This window comes from Esox lucius, chromosome 12, assembly GCF_011004845.1.
Source record: "Esox lucius isolate fEsoLuc1 chromosome 12, fEsoLuc1.pri, whole genome shotgun sequence".
In the NCBI taxonomy this organism is placed as follows: domain Eukaryota; kingdom Metazoa; phylum Chordata; class Actinopteri; order Esociformes; family Esocidae; genus Esox; species Esox lucius.
This window is the reverse complement of record NC_047580.1, coordinates 31,983,560-32,006,052: the sequence shown is the minus strand read 5'-3', so window position 1 is coordinate 32,006,052 and position 22,493 is coordinate 31,983,560. Positions and strand designations below refer to the sequence as shown.

Sequence of the window (22,493 nt, the reverse complement as noted above, 5' to 3'; positions counted from 1 at the left end):
GTGTTTTTTTGTTTTAAAAATTTAACTACAAATTAAACAAAATAAACTGTTTTTTTAATTTAAAGGGCTCGAAAATAGCTCCACATTGTCATCTTCCATTCCTGTCAGGTGCCAAACACCCACCCTGATTGGTTTACCTGAAGCACCATATTACCCATAACCCACCTGTCCCAGGTGACCCCGCAATCAGCCACTAGGTGTCATAAATACTGCAACGCTGTGCATGCTTCCATACAGCAACACTCACAACGAGAATGTTATTTAATATAATAATATATATATTACATTTGTATTTACTCTATATTTACTACATATATCTCTAATTTAACACATGGGTCTTAAGAAATGACTGAGCTAAATGGGATCAAAGTAGTGTCTTGTTGGTCGAACCAAAACCCATCTTCCCAGGACACATGCTTCTGAGGGCAGAATAAAGGACCTCCTGAACTTTGATTGGCTGTGATGTGCTGTAGTAGATAGAGCGAGCTACTGTGTTTCAAGATTACCCTCTGTCTCTCACACACACACACACACACACACACACGCTCTTGCTCTCTCTCTCTCTCTCTCTCTCTCTCTCTCTCTCTCTCGTGCGCTTTCTCACACGCGCCTCATCAGAGGGAGGGGGGGCTGCTGTAGGTGATAATCCTATCAACAAGCCATCTGCACAAAATACTCTATAAATAGATCTCGTTTTCCACCTATCAAGATGCATCGGGTGCACGTGAACATTCCCGCGTGACCGTGTGTGTGTGTGTGTGTCTTCAGTTCAGGACTGCAGGCACTGTGTTCCAAGGATAGTTGTCTGAATGTTTTACCTCAGATAATCATGTAAATTCTGTGGAGACACTTCAAAATTGCATTTTCTAGGGTTGAATGGATGACACAGAAATTAAAATAGTCAACAAAACCGAAAGCCCCGTGGCTGTAGTCTTTGTCACGGATACGGACTCAGTACAGAATCCATTATGAACCGCTAGATGCATGTAGCTGTATATACTGCTCTACCTGTCTGTCTGTTATCAACCACTCTACCTGTGTGTCTGTTACCTACCACTGTGTAACCTGTCTGTCTGTTATCTACCGCTCTACCTGTCTATTACTTATTGCTCTACATGTCGGCCTATTACCCACCAATGTACCTGTCTGTCACTTACCGCTGTACCTGTCTGTCACTTACCACTGTACCTGTCTGTCTGTTACCTACCACTGTACCCGTCTGTCACTTACCGCTGTACCTGTCTGTCACTTACCACTGTACCTGTCTGTCTGTTACCTACCACTGTACCTGTCTGTCACTTACCGCTGTACCTGTCTGTTTGTTACCTACCACTGTACCTGTCTGTCTGTTACCTACCACTGTACCTGTCTGTCTGTTAACTACCACTGTGCCTGTTTGTCTGTTACCTACCACTGTACCTGTCTGTCTGTTACCTACCACTGTACCTGTCTGTCTGTTACCTACCTCTGTACCTGTTTGTCTGTTACCTACCACTGTACCTGTTTGTCTGTTACCTACCACTGTACCTGTCTGTCTGTTATCTACCGCTCTACCTGTCTATTACTTATTGCTCTACATGTCGGCCCATTACCCACCAATGTACCTGTCTGTCTGTTACCTACCACTGTACCTGTCTGTCACTTACCACTGTACCTGTCTGTCTGTTACCTACCACTGTGCCTGTCTGCCTGTTAACTACCACTCCACCTGTTTGTCTATTACTATTTTTATGCACAGGAACCTGTCTGTCTCCTACTTACACCTGTCTGTGTGTGTGCCAGCTACCCAGTGATCCTGTCTATAGAGAACCACTGCAGTGTTCCCCAGCAGAAGAAGATGGCCCAGTACCTGGTGGAGGTTATGGGGGACAAGCTGGACCTGTCTGCCGTCAATGTGGATGAACAGGGCCGCCTGCCCTCGCCAGACACCCTCAAAGGGAAGATCCTTGTCAAGGTAGGCTCCCTGAACGCGCACACACACACACACACACACACACAGACCCATTCTATTCCCACAACCCGGTCTAAGCTTGGCTTAATCCACCGTTAAAAACTAATGAACAAACACACTGTATTGCCTCAGTCATTTTGATATCATGGACGGGCACATCTTTCATAGCTCTGTCCATACATATGAGAGAAGTTAAATAGCCCTGAATCGAACCCTCAGCTATTCACCAAAACACAGACGAGGTATTTCCTCTTTGTTATGGTTAAGATGAAGGATCTCAGCTTTGACCTGGCGTCCTCGGTGTGGACAGCCAACCTCATTAGTGGAGAAGTTTGTCTGATTTGGCCCTGGTGGGCTTCAGTGCTCTTCCCCTTCATTCCCATAAAAGGATGCGATATCCCAAATCGATACTCCATCAAGCTCTTTTATTCTCATCAAGTCTTGGCCCGGGTACAAGGAGAGGACGCCTGGCGTAGTGCTTTGACACATTACCAGACAGGACAGCGGTTCTAAAACTGCGTCAGAACTGCAGTAACCTGTCGACTGTGGCGGTAAATGTGTAGATGCTCCAGGAGAGTTCACTCTTAGGTGCACTTGGTTTGTTTGGCATGTCAGCTGCATCACGGCTTCATCTTCATCTTCATCTCCCTCCAGTGGCTCCCCATTGTCGGATCGGACAGGACAGCCGATGTTTAGGTACAGGAGACCTGGTTGGTGCCAAGGTGCTTAGCGGTGCCAGTCTCGGTGCCAGTGTCTGGCTGGTGCTTTGTAGTGACTGCCAAGAGGCAACGCTTTGCCGTCGGTCTTAATGGGGCCGTAGAAATCGTCGCGGCTACGAGGCAATTGAGAGCAGCTGAGGAGATGGTTGTTCGTCAGGGTTTTGACAACCTCGTTTGACTGTGGATGTTTTTTTCTGGGTGTCAGCTGTCAACCGGTTTGTGTGTGTGTGTGTGTGTGTGAGACGGTTTTGAAGCATTACCTAATAGCAGAACACACTGACATGTTTTGCCATTACTTTAACTGCACTCCAGTCGGCGGCGTTTGGGAAACAGCTGGGGAAGAAACCCTAAGCTACCATATTGATTTCCAACAATCCAGACGTGAACAGAAGTGGCAACCCATCGGTAGTAATGTCACAACCTCTTACACAGGGAATTTAGATAATTGGTGGCTGAAAAGTCAGTCAGGTCTCACCTTGTTGAACTGGGAAGAATTCTATTACCATGGCGACAGATGAGCTAGACACCTGTCTTATGTAGCTACGACATTCAGAGGGTTACACTGAACACACTGTCCCCCGACATGGAGGTCTCCAGCCCCCAGAACATGAAATAATGACAATTAAAAAGAAAAAGTAAACCCAAAACTCAAAATTGTTCTGATGGAAGAGAATCTTGATTTGCAGTACTGTGACAAAGCCTAAGACAAATAACACCGTTCGCATCCTTGGATTTAACCAGTTGACCCTAATGCTCCCAGGTGACCAAGGGTCCTGTAGTCCCCGTCTGTACTGATCAGAGGTCACGAACTAGCGCCACAGGGCAGAGTTCATTAGGGTGTGCTGTCCCTCCTGAGACTGCTCTGTATTGTAACGTTCAGGGCGTATTAGCCACGTTCAGGCTGGTCCCTCCCTCTTTCGGAGCGTTTCTGTCGGTTTATGACCACAACCTGGTTGCTAATGGTGCATTTTGTTCCCAGGGCAAGAAGCTCCCACCCAACATCGATGAAGACAACGAGGAGGGTGACGTGACTGATGAGGACAGTGCTGATGAGATGGAGGACGATTGCAAACTGATGAATGGAGATGTAAGGACATGACTCCGCTTACGCCTCCTTCTCCTCCTTCACCTCCTTCTCCTCTTCTTCCATCCTCTACTTACACATCCTGATCTCTTCTTTTCTGAAGTCGTTCTATATGGTATTTTAAATCTTTTCAATCAGATTGAGTCAGTCTAATTTCTTTTATAATGTCGTTTTTTACATCAGCAGTCACTAAGTGCTTCTCCAGACACCCAGGCCTCTTTCTATATCTATACTATCGGACTGTGCAGTACATTTTCCTGGATTTAGTTTGTTCCTATAGAGTCTTCACTGTGTTCTCTATTGTGTAACTCTTTTACCTGTTTACCAATCTGCTCATTTACCTCTCTTTCTCTCTCTCTCTTCTGCTCCAACTCTACCTCTTTCTTCACTCTCTTTACCTCTCTTCCTCTCTCTCTTTATCTCTCTCTCCCCCTCTTCTATCTCCCTCCCCCTCTTTTATTTCTCTCTTTCCCCTGCCTCTCTATCTCTATTCTCTCTACTGCTCCATCTCTAATTATTTCTCTCTCTATCTCTCTTCCTCTCTCTTTATCTCACACTCCCTCCTCTTATCTCCCTCTCCCATCCTCTCTACTTCTATTCTCTCTATCCAACTCTTCATCAATTCGTTCTCCCTCCTCCTCCTCTTCACTCTCTGTCCTCCCAACGTCGCCCGTTATTTCTGTGGAAGGTACTGGAAAACGGGATCATTCTCAGGATTCTTTAAACATCACCCTAAGCAGAGGGTGTCCCATTTAACTTAACGTACACTGGGTAACTTTAATCAAAGTAAGGAGATTCACAGGCATCAGGGATGGCATCATTTTAAGGCTATGTCCCAAAGCTACTGCTTATCCTGCCTTCTGGTTAGTGGTCTTGAATAATGGAAAACGATTGAATTATTTAAATTTATATTGAGATTACTGAGATATGTAGCTATTTTGTAGCTATGTCCATTTCTCTTGCCAAAAAAAAAAAGAAATGTACTGGTTTACTTGCATCTCAGGACATCGTCTAACGGCATCTGGAGGATGGCAGTATATTTGTGGTGAAACTCTGCCACCTAGTGATTGAAGAATGTAAATGTTTTAAAAACGGATACATGTTGATTTTATTTCACCTCTGTCATAAGTGATATTACATGAACTGTTTCCATACACGTTCTGACTGACACTATTCTCACTTTGTTCGTTATCTGTAATCTGCTGCTGAAATAGCCTCTAAAATTGCATCCTATTGGATAATAGAACATTTGGTGCCAAAGTGGAATAGGCTGCCATTTAGAAGCAATATTTAGAACATCTCCTCACTGGTCTGGTCCCCATTCATTTAGAACATCTCCTCACTGGTCTGGTCAACATTCATTTAGAACATCTCCTCACTGGTCTGGTCCCCATTCATTTAGAACATCTCCTCACTGGTCTGGTCAACATTCATTTAGAACATCTCCTCACTGGTCTGGTCAACATTCATTTAGAACATCTCCTTACTGGTCTGGTCAACATTCATTTAGAACATCTCCTCACTGGTCTGGTCAACATTCATTGCTGTTATATTGCGGGGAAAATCTAACGTTTTATCGTCTGGAACGAAGGGAAACTGGTTGTTTCTCTCTGTGTAATTGTGTGGTTGATACTGACACCCTGTGCTTCTTCTCTCTGCCCCTCCAGACGTTCATGACCAGGAAGCAGGTGGAGAATGTTGCCAAGAAGAAGCTGGACAACCTGATGAAGGAGTCAAAGATCCGTGACCGGGAGGACCCTGACAGCTTTACCATCGCCGCCCTGCCGTCCTCGGAGAAGCCCGCGGACAAGTCACCCTCCAAGGTAACACGACGTACTCCATGGACCCAACAAGACCTCCTGGGCCCAGTCTCGACAGAACTTGGCCTTGATTAGAAAAGGCTCATTTCTTGGGAGGGAGAAGTTTTCTTCTACACACTGTTCAACCAATCCAGTAAATGTGGAGGAGGTGTTAATATGGTGTGTCGGTTAGTTACATCTTTTTCTGTTTCCCCTGACACACTGAACCTACACTTTCCGGTGACAACATGGAGGGTTCTGTCGACTAGATCTTGGTGAAAATACAGGAAATGTTTCAGAGGTCTTGGTCTGAGTTTTAGATTGGTCGGCATGTTGCCGTTCAAACAATCAAATTTGTTCATAAAGCCCTTTTTACATCAGTAGTTGTCACAAAGTGCTTTTAAAAACCACAAGAAACAAGCAAAAACAGTGCTGAAGCACACTGGTTAGGTAAAACCCCTCAAAAGGGGCAGAAATTTAGGAAGAAACCTCGAGAGGAACCAGGCTCGGAGGGGTGACCAGTCCTCTTCTGGCTGTGCCGGGTGAAGATATTAGGTCAGAAGCAAATGCTAAATGCTCTGGACTATTTCAAACTGTATTTGAATCCCCCTGTTCCTGTAGACATGGAAGAAATGTAAGCCACCACACAGTGCACCCACACCTAACCTACATCCACACCTAACCTACACCCACGCCTAACCCACACCCACACCTAACCTACACCCACGCCTAACCTACACCCACACCTAACCCACACCCACGCCTAACCTACACCCACACCTAACCTACACCCACACCTAACCTACACCCACGCCTAACCCACACCTACACCTAACCCACACCTACACCCAACCTACACCCACACCTAACCTACACCCACACCTAACCTACACCTACACCTAACCTACACCCACACCTAACCTACACCCACGCCTAACCTACACCTACACCTAACCCACACCCACATCTTACCTACACCCACACCTAACCTACACCCACACCTAACCTACACCCACGCCTAACCTACACCCACACCTAACCTACACCCACGCCTAACCTACACCCACGCCTAACCCACACCTACACCTAACCCACACCTACACCTAACCCACACCCACACCTAACCTACACCCACACCTAACCCACACCTACACCTAACCCACACCTACACCTAACCTACACCCACACCTAACCTACACCCACACCTAACCTACACCCACGCCTAACCTACACCTACACCTAACCCACACCCACATCTTACCTACACCCACACCCAACCTACAGTCCCTGACAAAGGTCTTGTCGCTTATCTATTTTGTAGAAACACCTGCTATTAACCTGACTTTTAATTAATCAATTGGTGTTAGAAATAGCTCATATGAAAAGCTAAAACCCTCCCAAATGATGTTTAATGCACTGAAATAAATGAGTTTCACTGAAAAAATATTTATCATTTAATCAAGACAGAAAGGTCAAATTTTGGCAAGACAAAAGTTTTGTCGCCTATACAGAAATTGAACAAATTTACTGCAAATACAAAAATATGTCAGCAAATTAAGTAGTGGTGCTGTGAGATCCAAATTTAATATCTTGTATGACTTCCATGAGCTTGAAGGACTGCATCCATGCGGTTTGGCAAGGATTCATACAATTTATTGATGAAATCATCAGGAATAGCGAAGAAAGCAGTCTTGCATGCCTCCCAGAGATCATCAATATTCTTTGGTTTCGTCTTCCATGCTTCCTCTTTCATCCTACCCCACATATGCTCAATGATGTTCATGTCTGGTGACTGGGCTGGCCAATCCTGGAGCATCTTGATCTTCTTCGCCTTGAGGAACTTTGATGTGGAGATGGAAGTATGCGATGGAGCACCATCCTGCTGCAGAATTTGGCCTCTTTTATGGTTGGGAATATAAGAAGTAGCTAAGATTTCTTGGTATTTTAGACTATTGATGTTGCCTTCCACCCTGCAGATCTCTCGCACACCCCCACACTGGAAGTAACCCCAGACCATGATTTTTCTGCCACCGAACTTCATTGTTTTCTGGGTGAATCTCGGATCCATGCGGGCTCCAGTAGGTCTCCTGCAATATTTGCGGCGACTGTGGTGTAAGGCAACAGAAGATTAATCTGAAAAATCCACCTTCTTCCACTTTTCCAGCATCCATCCTTTTAGCAGGCTGTGGGCCTTGGCAAATGCCACATGGTTTTTCAATTGTCTTTTGTTGTTTTAGTGCTGGTTTCTGGGCACTGATTCGACCATGGAGGCCATTTCGAGACAGAATCCGACAAACTGTTTTGGTTGACACAGGGACTTCAGGTGACCAGGTCTCGTGGAGCTCTGCTGCAGTGGAAAAGGGGCTGGCCTTGGATTTTCGAGCCAACAAACGGTCCTCTCGAGCAGTTGTCTAGGCTTTACCAAGCTGTGAATATTTGAATACTTTTTGACAGTTTCGTTTTGCACTGAAACATTATTACAAAAGCTGTTGGGATTCAAATGAGCCATTTCTTGTAAAAACATCTTGATTAGAAATATATTTCAGCGGCACTTCAGGTCAATTGGTACACAAGCGACAAGACTTTTGTCAGGGACTGTACACCCACGCCTAACCTACACCCCACGCCTAACCTACACCCACATCTAACCTACACCCACATCTAACCTACACCCCACGCCTAACCTACACCCACATCTAACCTACACCCCACGCCTAACCTACACCCCACGCCTAACCTACACCCACATCTAACCTACACCCACATCTAACCTACACCCCACGCCTAACCTACACCCCACGCCTAACCTACACCCACATCTAACCTACACCCCACGCCTAACCTACACCCACATCTAACCTACACCCCATGCCTAACCTACACCCCATGCCTAACCTACACCCACATCTAACCTACACCCCACGCCTAACCTACACCCACATCTAACCTACACCCCACGCCTAACCTACACACACGCCTAACCTACACCCACACCCAACCTACACCCACGCCTAACCTACACCCCACGCCCACATCTTACCTACACCCACACCTAACCTTCACCCACACCCAACCTACACCCACATCTAACCTACACCCACACCTAACCTATATCCAAGCCCACATCTTAACCTACACCCACACCCAACCTACACCCACACCTAAGCTACACCCCACGCCCACATCTTACCTACACCCACACCTAACCTACACCCACACCTAACCTACACCCACATCTAACCTACACTCACACCTAACCTTCACCCACACCTAACCTAACCTACACCCACACCTAACCTACACCCACACCTAACCTACACCCACATCTAACCTACACCCACACCTAACATTCACCCACATCTAACCAAACTGTCACATAGCCTACCCTTACTCGAGAGGCTAGGTCTAATTGATGAGACGGGGCCTCTTACCCAGAGTGCACTGGAGTGTGTCAGGGCAAATTGCCTTGTTGCCTAATGAAGTGTCATTTCAATAATAAAGTAATTTATTTACTATGTCATGTGATATTCATAACAACCGCAAAGTGCTTAAACAAGAAAGAAAATGCTAGTTATTATGAAAAACAAATATCAGATAATCAACCGTAGCAGGCAGACTAGTTCATTAATGCAGCTTAAACACTCATCACCTGGAGCCAAGCAGGAGCTGTGGAGGGAAATTCCTCTCCAGGCACAGCTTAGCAAAAACCACGGCTGAGAGATTAGCTGTCAGCGTACCTATTAATATTTTATAATGCCTTCTGGAAGCTATTGTCCGCGGTGGCTTGGTGTGGTCTAGCCACCTGAGCTGCCAGGGGACAGCACTCACACTCTCGCCTCTTGACCGCATTCCCTTCATCCAATACAGCATAAAAATCACCACAGAGTATTACCAACACAGGAGAAAAAACTGTGCACTGACTGTGGGACTGAAGCACGTCACACTTGGAGCTGGACCCTGGTCCCTGTGTGGCGTCTGAGCATCAGGGGGAGAGAAGGGACACGTCCTAATGTGTGTCTGTGACACCTTCCTTTCCAGGTCAGAGGTGACGACGGGGGAGACACGGGGGACGAAGCCAACCCCAGTGCGAACAAGCGTACGGGCCGGTACTTCATGGGGAGCTTCTCCAAAAGAAAGGTGGGATTGATTCACCACCTCCTCACGTTTCTTTTCTTGTATCGCCACTTCGACTTCTCAGGTCATCTCCCAAGGTTTAGGGTAGGCTGTTCAATTTTGACCCTCCAGCCTAGGGCTGTTTCATCTCTGACCCTGGAGCCTAGGGCTGTTCAACTCTGACCCTGCAGCCTAGTGTTATTCAACTCTGACCCTGCAGCCTAGGGCTGTTCAACTCTGACCCTGGAGCCTAGGGTTGTTCAACTCTGACCCTGCAGCCTAGGGCTGTTCAACTCTGACCCTGGAGCCTAGGGCTGTTCAACTCTGACCCTGGAGCCTAGGGCTGTTCAACTCTGATCCTGGAGCCTAGGGCTGTTCAACTCTGACCCTGTAACATAGTGTCGTTCAACTCTGACCCTCCAGCCTAGGGCTGTTTCATCTCTGACCCTGGAGCCTAGGGCTGTTCAACTCTGACCCTGGAGCCTAGTGTTATTCAACTCTGACCCTGCAGCCTAGGGCTGTTCAACTCTGACCCTGGAGCCTAGGGCTGTTCAACTCTGACCCTGGAGCCTAGTGTCATTCAACTCTGACCCTGCAGTCTAGGGCTGTTCAACTTCAGCCAAAACCCTTCTGGTTTTCATCTTTTCTTTAATCAGGTACTGATTCAGACCTAAGACACCAGGTGAACTACCAGGTACAAACAAAAAATAGAAGTGTTTCATCCCTCCAGGATCAGAGTTGAACAATGCGGCTATGCTGAAAAGGTCTGTCAGACACTCTATACATTGTAGAGATAGTACGGACTGTCAGACACTCTATACACTGTAGAGATAGGACAGACTGTCAGACACCATTCTATACACTGTAGAGATAGGACTGACTGTCAGACACCACTCTATACACTGTAGAGATAGGACGGACTGTCAGACACTCTATACACTGTAGAGATAGGACAGACTGTCAGACACCACTCTATACACTGTAGAGATAGGACGGACTGTCAGACACTCTATACACTGTAGAGATAGGACAGACTGTCAGACACCACTCTATACACTGTAGAGATAGGACGGACTGTCAGACACTCTATACACTGTAGAGATAGGACAGACTGTCAGACACCACTCTATACACTGTAGAGATAGGACAGACTGTCAGACACCACTCTATACACTGTAGAGATAGGACAGACTGTCAGACACCACTCTTTACACTGTAGAGATAGGACAGACTGTCAGACACCACTCTATACACTCTAGAGATAGGACAGACTGTCAGACACCACTCTGTACACTGTAGAGATAGGACGGACTGTCAGACACCACTCTGTACACTGTAGAGATAGGACGGACTGTCAGACACCACTCTATACACTGTAGAGATAGGACGGCTTCCCTGTAGTTTTGTCCTGTTTGACCTGTTGTGATTGTTCTGTGTCCTTCCCTCCAGAAAAAGGTGGCCAAGCTGAAGAAGTCCAACAGTCTTGAGGACACCGACACGGACCAGGACAGTTCCAGCAGCACTTCCCGAGCCCCACTACATCACAGCAGGTGGTGTAACTGTTACCATAGAGACACAGACTGTTAAGACAGTTTCCATAGAGAAATAGACTGTTACTATAGAATAACCATAGAAACATGGTCAGTTACTATAGAGTTACCATAGAGACAAGTACTGTTACTATGAGAGATATAAGCACATACAGTTTAAGCTAACATATATATATATAAATACACAGCTCTGGAAAAAAACACTGCACCATTTTCTTTCCTTTCCAAATAAGTTGAAAAGGAAGGTTTTTAATGAGGAACAGAAGCATTCAATTTGCAGTGGTCTCTTAATTTTTTCCGGAGCTGTATATGTATATACACATATACAGCTCCGGAAAAAAATATATATATTTTCTTTTTTTTTTTTTTTTTTTTTACTTATTATAATGATTATTAACCCCTGGTAGTGGAGTCACAGAGACATGTTACCATAATTATTCCCTATTAACCCCTGGTAGTGGAGTCACAGAGACATGTTACCATAGTTATTCATTATTAAGCCCTGGTAGTGGAGTCACAGAGACATGTTACCATAATTATTCCCTATTAACCCCTGGTAGTGGAGTCACAGAGACATGTTACCATAGTTATTCATTATTAAGCCCTGGTAGTGGAGTCACAGAGACATGTTACCATAGTTATTCATTATTAAGCCCTGGTAGTGGAGTCACGGAGACATGTTACTATAGTTATTCATTATTAAGCCCTTTCATAATGCTGGCTGAATAATCGTTCTTTTGCAGGAAGAAGAAAACCATGAAGCTGTCCAGGGCACTGTCAGACCTGGTCAAGTACACCAAGTCAGTAGGTGTCTCTGACATTGAGACACAAGGTGAGCGAGGAGAACCTACAACTAACCCACAACTAACCCACAACTAACCCACAACTAACCCCACTACCAGGGGTTGAGATGCCTTTTCTGTCCAGAGCCTGAGCCTGACCCCAGGACAGCAGTAGTTGGAACTGTTAAATTGCACCCCCCACTTTAAGTTAAACAAGTATTCTTTCCACTAACCTTAAAGACCTAAATAGCATGATTTGTTTTATCCCAAAAAGCTATAAGAAAAAGATTTTCTGTTTCCACTCGTGTTCGTGAGTGTCTCGTGGCGGTTTGCGTATGTGTGTGTAACGTGCCTGCGTGCGTAACTCTTTGTGCCTTCCAGCCGCCAGCTCCAGCTGGCAGGTGTCTTCTCTGAGCGAGACCAAGGCCCACCAGATCATGCAGCAGAAGGCCGCCGCCTTCATCCACTTCAACCAGCGGCAGCTGTCGCGCATCTACCCCTCGTCGTACCGCGTGGACTCATCCAACTTCAACCCTCAGCCCTTCTGGAACGCCGGCTGCCATCTGGGTGAGGATGCCGGGACGTCCGTCCGTCCGTCCGTCCCGTCCCCGCGGCGCTGATCCAGAGTTTTACGTTTGGGGTTTTCTTGTTTTGTAATGGAAAGCTGAACGTCCAGTGTGAAATTGTGTTGACATGTGTTCATTTCAGTGGCGTTAAACTACCAGTCGGAGGGCCGGGTGCTCCAGCTGAACAGAGCCAAGTTCAACAGCAACGGAAACTGTGGCTACATCCTGAAGCCATCCTGCATGTGTGAAGGTGGGACACATCCCGGCGCTGGTACCAGGCCTCGTTCATGAGGGCGAAACTGTAGCACGGCGGTTTAAAACGGCAAAAAATTTACACACCTTTGCTTTTTGTCAGCTTCGTTCGGACCGGTATCAACCGGAGTGATTCGTGTGTTTTTCTATCTCTCTTTCGCTTCGGTAGGTGCGTTTAACCCCATGACTGAGGATCCAATGCCAGGCCAGATGAAGAAACAGCTGGTGCTGAAGATCATCAGCGGGCAGCAGCTCCCCAAGCCCAAGGACTCCATGCTGGGGGACAGAGGAGAGGTCTTTCATGATTTGTCATTAAAGAGACACAATTCTAACAGGCTGCAAAGGGGCCTTTCTGTGGTGTTCATTTCAGGGCGAGCCTAAACAATTAGCAGTTATCTTTTGGGCCAGATGTGTGTTTCCTGCTAATGCTGCCGTGACAGTTTTGGTGAAACTCTGGTCTGTCCGTGTGTCTTTGTGTCAGATCATCGATCCGTTTGTGGAGGTGGAGGTCATTGGTCTGCCAGTTGACTGCTGTAAAGAGCAGACCAGAGTGGTGGACGACAACGGTGAGTATTTAGCCTTTTAGCGAGAGTCTAATTCACTGTTGATGCTAGTGAGTACATGCGTTGTCATACATCTTCGTAGTGGTCCTCTATGGGATTTGAACCCACAACCCTGGTGTTGTGTGCTACATGCTCTACCAGGTGAGTAAAACAGAGTTGGATAATGTGTTTTGCCCCGGGCACCAAGTTCTTCGGGCTGGTTAGGTTTGGCCCTTTTATGCAAATGTGTGTGTGTGTGTGTGTGTGTGTGCTAATGGGTGTGCGTATCAATATGCATGTTTTTGTGTGTGTCTGTGTGGGTGTATCAACATGTGTGCATGTGTTTATCTATGTGTGAGTGTGAGTCAGTGTGTGTGTGTGTGTGTGTGTGCGTTTGTGTACTTGTGCTATACTTGTGAGTACCACAATTGTTGTGCGCGTGCATCATATATAATTTATGAAGGTGGGACTGGAACAGAACACTGACAGCACCGCTGGGTCTTCTTCACACACACACACACACACACACACACACGGCTGAATTATTCATGACTGCTGAGCCAGCTGTCTAACTCGTATCTCTCTCTCTCTCTCTCTCTCTCTCTCTCTCTCTCTCTCCTCTGTCCATATCTCTCTCTCTCTCTCCTCTGTCCATATCTCTCACTAACTGCCCATCTCAATCTATTCCCCTCTCTCTTTCTCACACCCTCTTCCTACCATACTCTTTCTTCCTTCTTCTCTTTGTTTCTCATTTCTGGCTTGTTACACCCCCCCCCCCACTCCCTCACTCCTCCCTCTCTTCTGTCCTCCCTGTCTCCCCCTCTTCAGGATTTAACCCCATGTGGGAGGAGACCTTGGTTTTCACACTGCACATGCCTGAGCTGGCACTGGTCCGTTTCCTGGTTTGGGACCATGACCCCATCGGCCAGGACTTCATTGGTCAGCGCACCATCGCCTTCAGCAGCATGATGCCAGGTACGTAAACTCTCCTGTATCCTTCTCCTGCATCTTTCAAAAAAGATCCTAAAAATACGGCACCATAATCAGTGGCAGAGAACGGGGCCAAACTCTGCCTGCGTTGTGGATATACTGTAGCTGGTGTGATTTTTCTGCAGTGTGTGTGACCCAGACAAATCTGTAAGAATTCCAGCTTGAAAACTATTGACAAAGCTTTCTATGGTTTCATGTTGAGTGTCTGGAGATGTGGAACCTGTTTCCCGGTCGCCAGGCTTTTTTTTAATCAGTGTGCTTGTATGTCTGTCTGTGTGTTTTAGGTTATCGCCACGTGTATTTGGAAGGTATGGAGGAGGCTTCCATCTTTGTTCATGTGTCTGTGCATGACATCACTGGTAAGGTAGGTACTCACCCAGGCAATAACCCCAACCCGTCCACCTGGCCCTTTAGCTTGCTATAGCCTGGAATCTGCATTTTTGGAAAGATTTAATTGTGCTCAAAAAGCGATTATTCCCCTAACACCTTTCAACACCGTATTTCAGATGTAATTGAATCTATAGGGTGGTTACTGAAGGGGAAGGAAAATGTATTTCAGATGTAATTGAATCTATATGGTGGTTACTGAAGGGGAAGGAAAATGTATTTCAGATGTAATTGAATCTATAGGGTGGTTACTGAAGGGGAAGGAAAATGTATTTCAGATGTAATTGAATCTATATGGTGGTTACTGAAGGGGAAGGAAAATGTATTTCACATGTAATTGAATCTATATGGTGGTTACTGAATGGGAAGGAAAATGTATTTGAGATGTAATTTAATCTATATGGTGGTTACTGAAGGGGAAGGAAAATGTATTTGAGATGTAATTTAATCTATAGGGTGGTTACTGTAGGGGGAAAAATGTATTTCAGATGTAATTGAATATATAGGGTGGTTACTGAACGAGAAAAAAACACAGTATTTCAGATGTAATTTAATCTATATGGTGGTTACTGAAGGGGGAAAAACACAGTATTTCAGGTGTAATTTAATGTAGGGTGGTTACTGAAGGGGGGAAAATGTATTTCAGATGTAATTTAATCAATAGGGTGGTACTGAAGGGGAAGAACACAGTATTTCAGATGTAATTGAATATATGGTTACTGAAGGGGTAAAAACACAGTATTTGAGATGTAATTTATTCCAAAGGGTGATTACTGAAGGGCTAAAACACTGTATTTTAGATGTAATTTAATCTATAGGGTGGTTACTGAAGAGGTCAAACACGGTATTTCAGATGTAATTGAATCTATAGGGTGGTTACTAAAAGGGATTTATTTTGTATTTCAGATGTAATTGAATCTATAGGGTGGTTACTGAAGGGGAAAAACACAGTATTTCAGATGTAATTTAATCTATAAGGTGGTTACTGAAGGGGAAAAGGAGGTTGGAATTCTAAATCTCCATTATTATGCAGATGAAGGATTGTCGGCGCCAAAGCTGGAAATAAATATCGTAATAGAAAGATCTATTAAATTAGAAGCTTTCACTAATAGCCTCGTTTGCGGCTCAGTGGGGAGTAATTAATCCAGGCGAAGGTTTTCGAGCATCGCTGGGAGCGTCAGTCTGCAGCCCAGACGGCCCCCGCAGTATACGTGAGCTGTGGTTAACTGACAGCCGACTGACAGCCGTTAACTGACAGCCGACTGACAGCCGTTAACTGACAGCAGACTGACAGCCGTTAACTGACAGCCGTTAACTGACAGCCGTTAACTGACAGCCGACTGACAGCCGTTAACTGACAGCCGTTAACTGACAGCCGTTAACTGACAGCCGACTGACAGCCGTTAACTGACAGCCGTTAACTGACAGCCGTTAACTGACAGCAGACTGACAGCGGTTAACTGACAGCCGTTAACTGACAGCAGACTGACAGCCATTTATTGACAGCTGTTAACTGACAGCCCGAGAGTTAGCTAGGGAACAGTTGGAGTGTGCCAGAATTGCCTCACAGCTGTTTGTTTCTGTCCTCCAAGGGATTGGCCATTTGTATTGGCTCAGAATGTGTGTACAGTCGATCCTGGGACGGGTTCTTGGCACTATACAGAACCAGAACCCTCTGAAATGAGAATATCCTAGAAATGTTAAAGAAACCATGGACCATAGACACCTGGCTCATTCTGTACTGAGCATTCTTCTTTTATTCATTTTCTGCATTCTATTGTCTTCAGCCATGTTGCAAATGACCACTCTGTTGTTCATATCTTGTCCTCTAGATCTCTCCTTTATCAGCTCTATGTGTTGTACTGTCACCTCCTTCCACCCCCCCTCCTCTCTCTCCTCAACCCCTCCTCTCTTTCTCCCTCCATCTCCCCTTCTCTCTGACCTCTCTCTCCTCTATCTGTTTGTGATTTCAGTGGAACCCTCTTTGTCCAAACGCGGCTTTTAGAGGCAGGAAGTTGTTAGGAGCCCTGAAGGCGCCACTCAGAACCCAGGTGTAGTGAGATCCAATCAGCACCTTGCATGCGTCACATGCCCCTCCCTTCCCCAGTGAATACCCCCCCCCCCCCCCCCGCAAGCCAATCGCGTCCACCCGTAGAGGCCAACTCATGCCAACCATGAGTTGTGAATATGACTGTGACAGCTTGAATCGCCAGCATCCTCCATCGACCCAAAGTAGATCCAATGTCACTAACCTGCACTGGGGGAGGGAGAGAGAGACAACAAGGTACTGGGGGCCTGCCAGTTGGACAATGACAGTGTATTTTTTGGGACAGTATTTTCCCTTTGCCAAGGGGATTGTCAGTATGGCGCACTGCGGGGGTTTATAGTTCCTGCCTCTTGAGGACACTGTCCTCTGTGTCCACTTGTTTTAGTACCTGCATTGTCATCGTATTCAGGGAAAAGTAAAGAATCACTGTTCTCTTTCCCCCATGCTCATAAATGCACTGCAAACTGATGCAATCCCTTTCCACTAACCTTGCTACCTGGTCCACAAATGCTAGCCAGTGTAATCCACTAACTAGTGTAATCCACTAACTAGTGTTGTCCACTAACGAGTGTAATCCACTGACCAGTATAATCCAGTAACTAGTGTAATCCACTAACCAGTATAATTCACTAACCAGTGTAATCCAGTAACTAGTGTTATCCACTAACCAGTGTAATCCACTAGCCGGTGTAATCCAGGAACTAGATTAATTCACTAACCAGTGTAATCCACTAACCAGTGTTGTCCACGAACGAGTGTAATCCACTGACCAGTATAATCCAGTAACTAGTGTAATCCACTAACCAGTATAATTCACTAACCAGTGTAATTAATTAACCAGTGTAATTCACTAACTAGTGTAATCCACTAACCAGTGAAATACACTAACCAGTGTTGTCCATTAATCTGTGTAGTCCACTAACCAGTATAGTTCACCAACCAGTGTTATCCACTAACTAGTGATACCCAGTAACCAGCGTAATTCATTAACTATTGTAATACACTGACAAAATCAAAATCAGTAACAGTAACCCAGTTTAATGCTTCAGCAGATCATAGAGAGACTCTAGGCATTAACATGAACCCTTGAAAGAAAGTAGACTTGAATTTCAAATGTGTTCTGCATAATGTCTGTTGTGGGTGTGTGTGTGTTCTTTCTGCCAACACCTTGCCGTCCCTAATATATAGACAAAATGGTTTGGGCTCTTGGTCTTTGTTTGGTCTTTGTCTGTTGCTTGGACTCATATCTGGGCCCCTAATCATCCTGACTGAATTTCCACTTGGATCTACTTGTTCATGTCTTATGAAATGACATTGGGTTGCTGCAAATGCTGAAAGGTGAGCATTTTTTACTGAACAGGCAACACAAAATGCCATTCGTAATGGAGTGTGTCAAAGAGTGTGACAGCAGTTAACCCAGGGTCATTTTTTATTGGTCACCACCAACTGTCCTCACCGTCACCATGGCACCCCTCTAAAAGGGGGTTCATGAACCAATCACACTGTCCCCTCATCATCAGTTCCATTGTGACTTCCCACCCTAACGCTGTATCTGGCTGTGTGTGTGTGTCTGTGTGTGTGTGTCTGTGTGTGTGTGTATGTGTTGTGAAGTGAGCACAACGTTCCACTAAAGTGTTGTTGTTGAAGTACCATGATACAGGATGAGAATCCAAGATATTTCTACATTCACTAAATGCTCTTTGGAGATGGCCTCCTGTGAGGTTTCTGTCAGCCTTAGAATTTCAGCAAAATCCCAAAACTCAGGTCAAAAGCCACAGGACATAAAGTGTAAGTTACATTTCCACTTCAGCAAGAAAAACCGTTGTCTGGTTTGGGTAGGCCTATCTTTGGAATCTAACTTTCACACGTTGTCTGTGATGCAACCCACCACCCCTCCCCACCACAGAAAATGATGACTGATCCACATCACAGCCCTCAAGCCAATATGTGCATGTTTAACAATAAATTCAATGCAAATATAGAAGGGTATGAAACAAAGTAGTATCTTCATAGCCGTGAATAATAAGCGTGGATAACTTGTTAGATCTGCTTTGGCACCAAAAAGGCACATACAAAGATTGGTTTCAAATTTGAATAGAGACTCGTTCAACACATACGGTCGGCTGTGCTTTCGGTTGGACGGTGTTGTCGTGTAGCATTCTACAGGTAGAATGTTCGGCAATGAATGGGTTCTAGTAATGCGAACCAATGCCGTCCAATCAGATTGGGTCCCATGGTGGCCCCTGTTCCACCACTGCATGGTCAGGAATCCATTGTCCTCCTGTTCCCTTCAGAGGGCCAAACTGTCCGCCCGGGCCGCTGTGTAGTGCCATGGGGCCCACAGGGCTCTGGTAAAGGTTTTGTGCTCCGCAGGGACCAGGGTCTCTGTTTGGAGAGGCGGCCAATGTTTTGTCTGTTAGAGCATGTCTGACCATCAATCCAGCCTCACTACTCCTGTTGGAACACAGATGTAGAGACGCTGAAGTAGTCACTTGCACGGTATCAGAATTGCGCCGGGTCGGTACAGTTGGTTTTGGTGTAATGCTGACTGTGGCCCAGTTCGTGACAGTGTTTTTTTGTATGTTTTCTGTGTGGTTTCCTGTCCACAGGGCAAAGTGGCCAGCGGCATAAAAGGGCTTTTTCACAGAAACCCAAAGCAGGCTTCTCTGGACAGCCATGCTGCTGCGCAGCTCAGCCGTAAGCACCCGTTCGGCGCCCACCTGCTGCGCCGCACGGCCAGCGCGCCCACCGCGCCCACCAAGGCCCAAGCCAAAGCCAAGAAGGGCTTGCCCGAGATCGCCATCGACACCAGGGACTACAGCTCGGAAGGCGCCGGCGAGGACCGGGAGTCGGGGGACAGGGATCTCAGCGCCTCCTCCCAGCCCCCGCCGCTCCACCAACACAACGGGGACACCGCGGCTGGCGCCACGTCGCGCCAGGGCGCCAACGGGCACCAGGGTAGCAACGGGGCTTTTCACCCGGACGAGAGCAAAGGTAAGGGCTCACCTCGTTTCCTCAGACACCCCATGACAGAGCCCCTGAGGCGGGTCGGCCGCCTGCGCTCCCAGGAACCGCTGCATGAGAAACCTGGGGTGTTCGGCCGCGTGGCCTTCAGTGGCAGCGGGAGGATGGGCGTGTCGTCCAACTGCATTAACTGTGTAATTAGCTCCAAGGGAAGCCCAGACACAGAGAGGAAGTTCAAGGGTGATGAGAAATGGGGAGACAGTCCCAGGACGAGGAGAGAGAGGCCTGAGAAAACCATCCGCTGCCCAACTCCTTCCAGACAGGTCCAACCTGAGCCTGTACCCAAACTGCAGGCCCAGACTAAGCCCAGAGGCCAGTCGTGGTCCTTCTTTCGGCCTTTCCCTTCTCCCAGGTCCCGGGCCAAAGCCAGACAAACGCTGGACACCCGACACCCTGAGCTTCGCTTCGACCCCTCTGAGAGGAACTCCCTCTCCTGCAGCGTTCCCCGCCGGCACTTCCCCCGCTACGCCAGCGCCACAGCTCCCCCACTTACCCCTGACTGTCGGAGCAGCCCGTGCGGCTACTGTGTCCCGCCCCCCGACTATGGTCCAATCAGGACCCCATGCACGACCATGAGCAGTACGGACTGGGACGGTTTGTTGCTTGGCGACAGTTGCAGCAGCTGTGAAAGCCTGGGCAACTTTGAGCCGAGCCGAGGGCTGAACCCAGTGTTGACCCCAGTGCCGACCCCAGTGTTGACCCCAGTGCTGACCCCGCCCGAGGCCACTGACGACCGCAGACGTGCAGCGGGCACACTGCAGCGTGAGATGGACCTCCTCTTCGCTCAGAAGATGGACGAGCTGCGTTCTAAATCCCCAATGTTCTTTGCCGGTAAGGTGGAGCTGCCATGGTGGCGCCCACGGTTAGACCTGTAGATGTGCCTTAAAGGCATCCGTAGTGGCCCCTTAAATCTGCCATAGTGGCCCCTTACGTCCGCTGTAGTGGCCCCTTACATCTGCTGTAGTGGCCCCTTACATCTGCTGTAGTGGGCCCTTACATCTGCCGTAGTGGCACCTCGAATCTGCCGTAGTGGCCCCTTACATCTGCTCTAGTGGCCCCTTAAATTTGCCGTAGTGGCCCCTTAAATCTGCCGTAGTGGCCCCTTAAATCTGCCGTAGTGGCCCCTTACATCTGCCGTAGTGGCCCCTTACATCTGCCGTAGTGGCCCCTTACATCTGCCGTAGTGGCTCCTTACATCTGCCGTAGTGGCCCCTTACATCTGCCGTAGTGGCCCCTTTAATCTGCCGTAGTGGCCCCTTAAATCTGCCGTAGTGGCCCCTTACATCTGCCGTAGTGGCCCCTTTAATCTGCCGTAGTGGCCCCTTACATCTGCCGTAGTGGCCCCTTACATCTGCCGTAGTGGCCCCTTACATCTGCCGTAGTGGCTCCTTACATCTGCCGTAGTGGCTCCTTACATCTGCCGTAGTGGCCCCTTACATCTGCCGTAGTGGCCCCTTTAATCTGCCGTAGTGGCCCCTTTAATCTGCCGTAGTGGCCCCTTACATCTGCCGTAGTGGCCCCTTACATCTGCCGTAGTGGCCCCTTACATCTGCCGTAGTGGCCCCTTACATCTGCCGTAGTGGCCCCTTAAATGTGCAGTAGTGGCCCCTTAAATGTGCCGTAGTGACCCCTTAAATCTGCCGTAGTGGCCTTAGTTAGCCAGTTGTGCAGTCCCGATCCCCTAGTTGTGAGCAACCTCCCCCAATCCAGAACCCAGAAGTGATGACATTCTTCTGCGAAATCACTTAAATTTAGACCCCTAGTGTCCTGACCAATCAAAACCCATTTTAGACTATACCTGTTTGAGACATTTGTCCCTCCCCCAATCAGAAACACAGTTTAGTGTAGAACTCTCATCCCCCCACCAATCAAACCCCTGATCGGTAGCTCATTAGCTTCAGACCTTCCAACCACAATAAAGCCCATGGTGACTAGAATTCATACAATTGTTGAATGATTGTGTTAATGCAAAGCAAACTAGTAGTTGACAGGTTTTTCCTTATATTTCCCTCACGGACAAAAACATGCATCGCTATGTGACGAACACGCTAAAGACTGAAGTGGTAAGTGATGAAACCTGAAACAGCAGGGAAACGGTGATGTGAAAACACAGCTCTGTTCAACATTGTCCTATATGGCCTGCACACAACACTACAACCGCAGAGAGGTCCTTTGGGACCCTTGATCTAAACCCTGCTTGGCCACAGGAAAATAGACCGAGCCAAGCCATCATATGACCTGACATGGGGGAACCCTCCACCCACTGACCCACGGGTCCACTCCGTGATTAACACCAGCTGTCCCCTCCCCCCCCCCCCCGGCTGTCCGGACATAGTATCTCCCACAGAGTGCGTTACATCAGAGGGTTGACATGATCTATTTGGGGTTGGGTGGGGGGGGGAGGCAGTTCTCCCCTTGGGTGTTGGATTAATGGAGATATTAAAGTGAAGTATGTTCTCCATACATGTCACCCAACTCCCTATGACTCCATTGAGGATGCCACAAGTTTTCCCTTTTATCGTTAGGCTCCGTTCGAGTTGATTCCCGTCACGTAAACGGATAGTTTATTAAAATTGCAAAAAGCAGTTTTGGACCGGTGTGACAGCAGTATTATGTTTATATAATTTGTTTGTATAATACCATTCAAGAAATGGTACCAGTGTTATTATTCTTCACTCCTGACTTTC

At 47.2% G+C, this 22,493-nt stretch overlaps 1 protein-coding gene across 10 annotated transcripts in view; it reads left to right on the top strand.

Annotated features, from left to right (window-relative positions):
- Positions 1–22,493, top strand: part of plch2a (phospholipase C, eta 2a) — a 135,007-nt gene that overhangs the window by 108,163 nt on the left and 4,351 nt on the right. For all 10 annotated transcript variants that reach the window (XM_010893222.3, XM_020051958.2, XM_020051959.2 and 7 more), the window contains 13 exons: positions 1,783–1,954; positions 3,650–3,757; positions 5,422–5,577; positions 9,592–9,690; positions 11,116–11,216; positions 11,960–12,048; positions 12,380–12,565; positions 12,707–12,814; positions 12,986–13,110; positions 13,298–13,382; positions 14,187–14,333; positions 14,633–14,712; positions 19,392–19,776. In XM_010893222.3, coding sequence (XP_010891524.2) covers positions 1,783–1,954; positions 3,650–3,757; positions 5,422–5,577; positions 9,592–9,690; positions 11,116–11,216; positions 11,960–12,048; positions 12,380–12,565; positions 12,707–12,814; positions 12,986–13,110; positions 13,298–13,382; positions 14,187–14,333; positions 14,633–14,712; positions 19,392–19,776 — 1,841 coding nt within the window. The remainder of the gene's footprint in view (positions 1–1,782; positions 1,955–3,649; positions 3,758–5,421; positions 5,578–9,591; positions 9,691–11,115; positions 11,217–11,959; positions 12,049–12,379; positions 12,566–12,706; positions 12,815–12,985; positions 13,111–13,297; positions 13,383–14,186; positions 14,334–14,632; positions 14,713–19,391; positions 19,777–22,493) is intronic.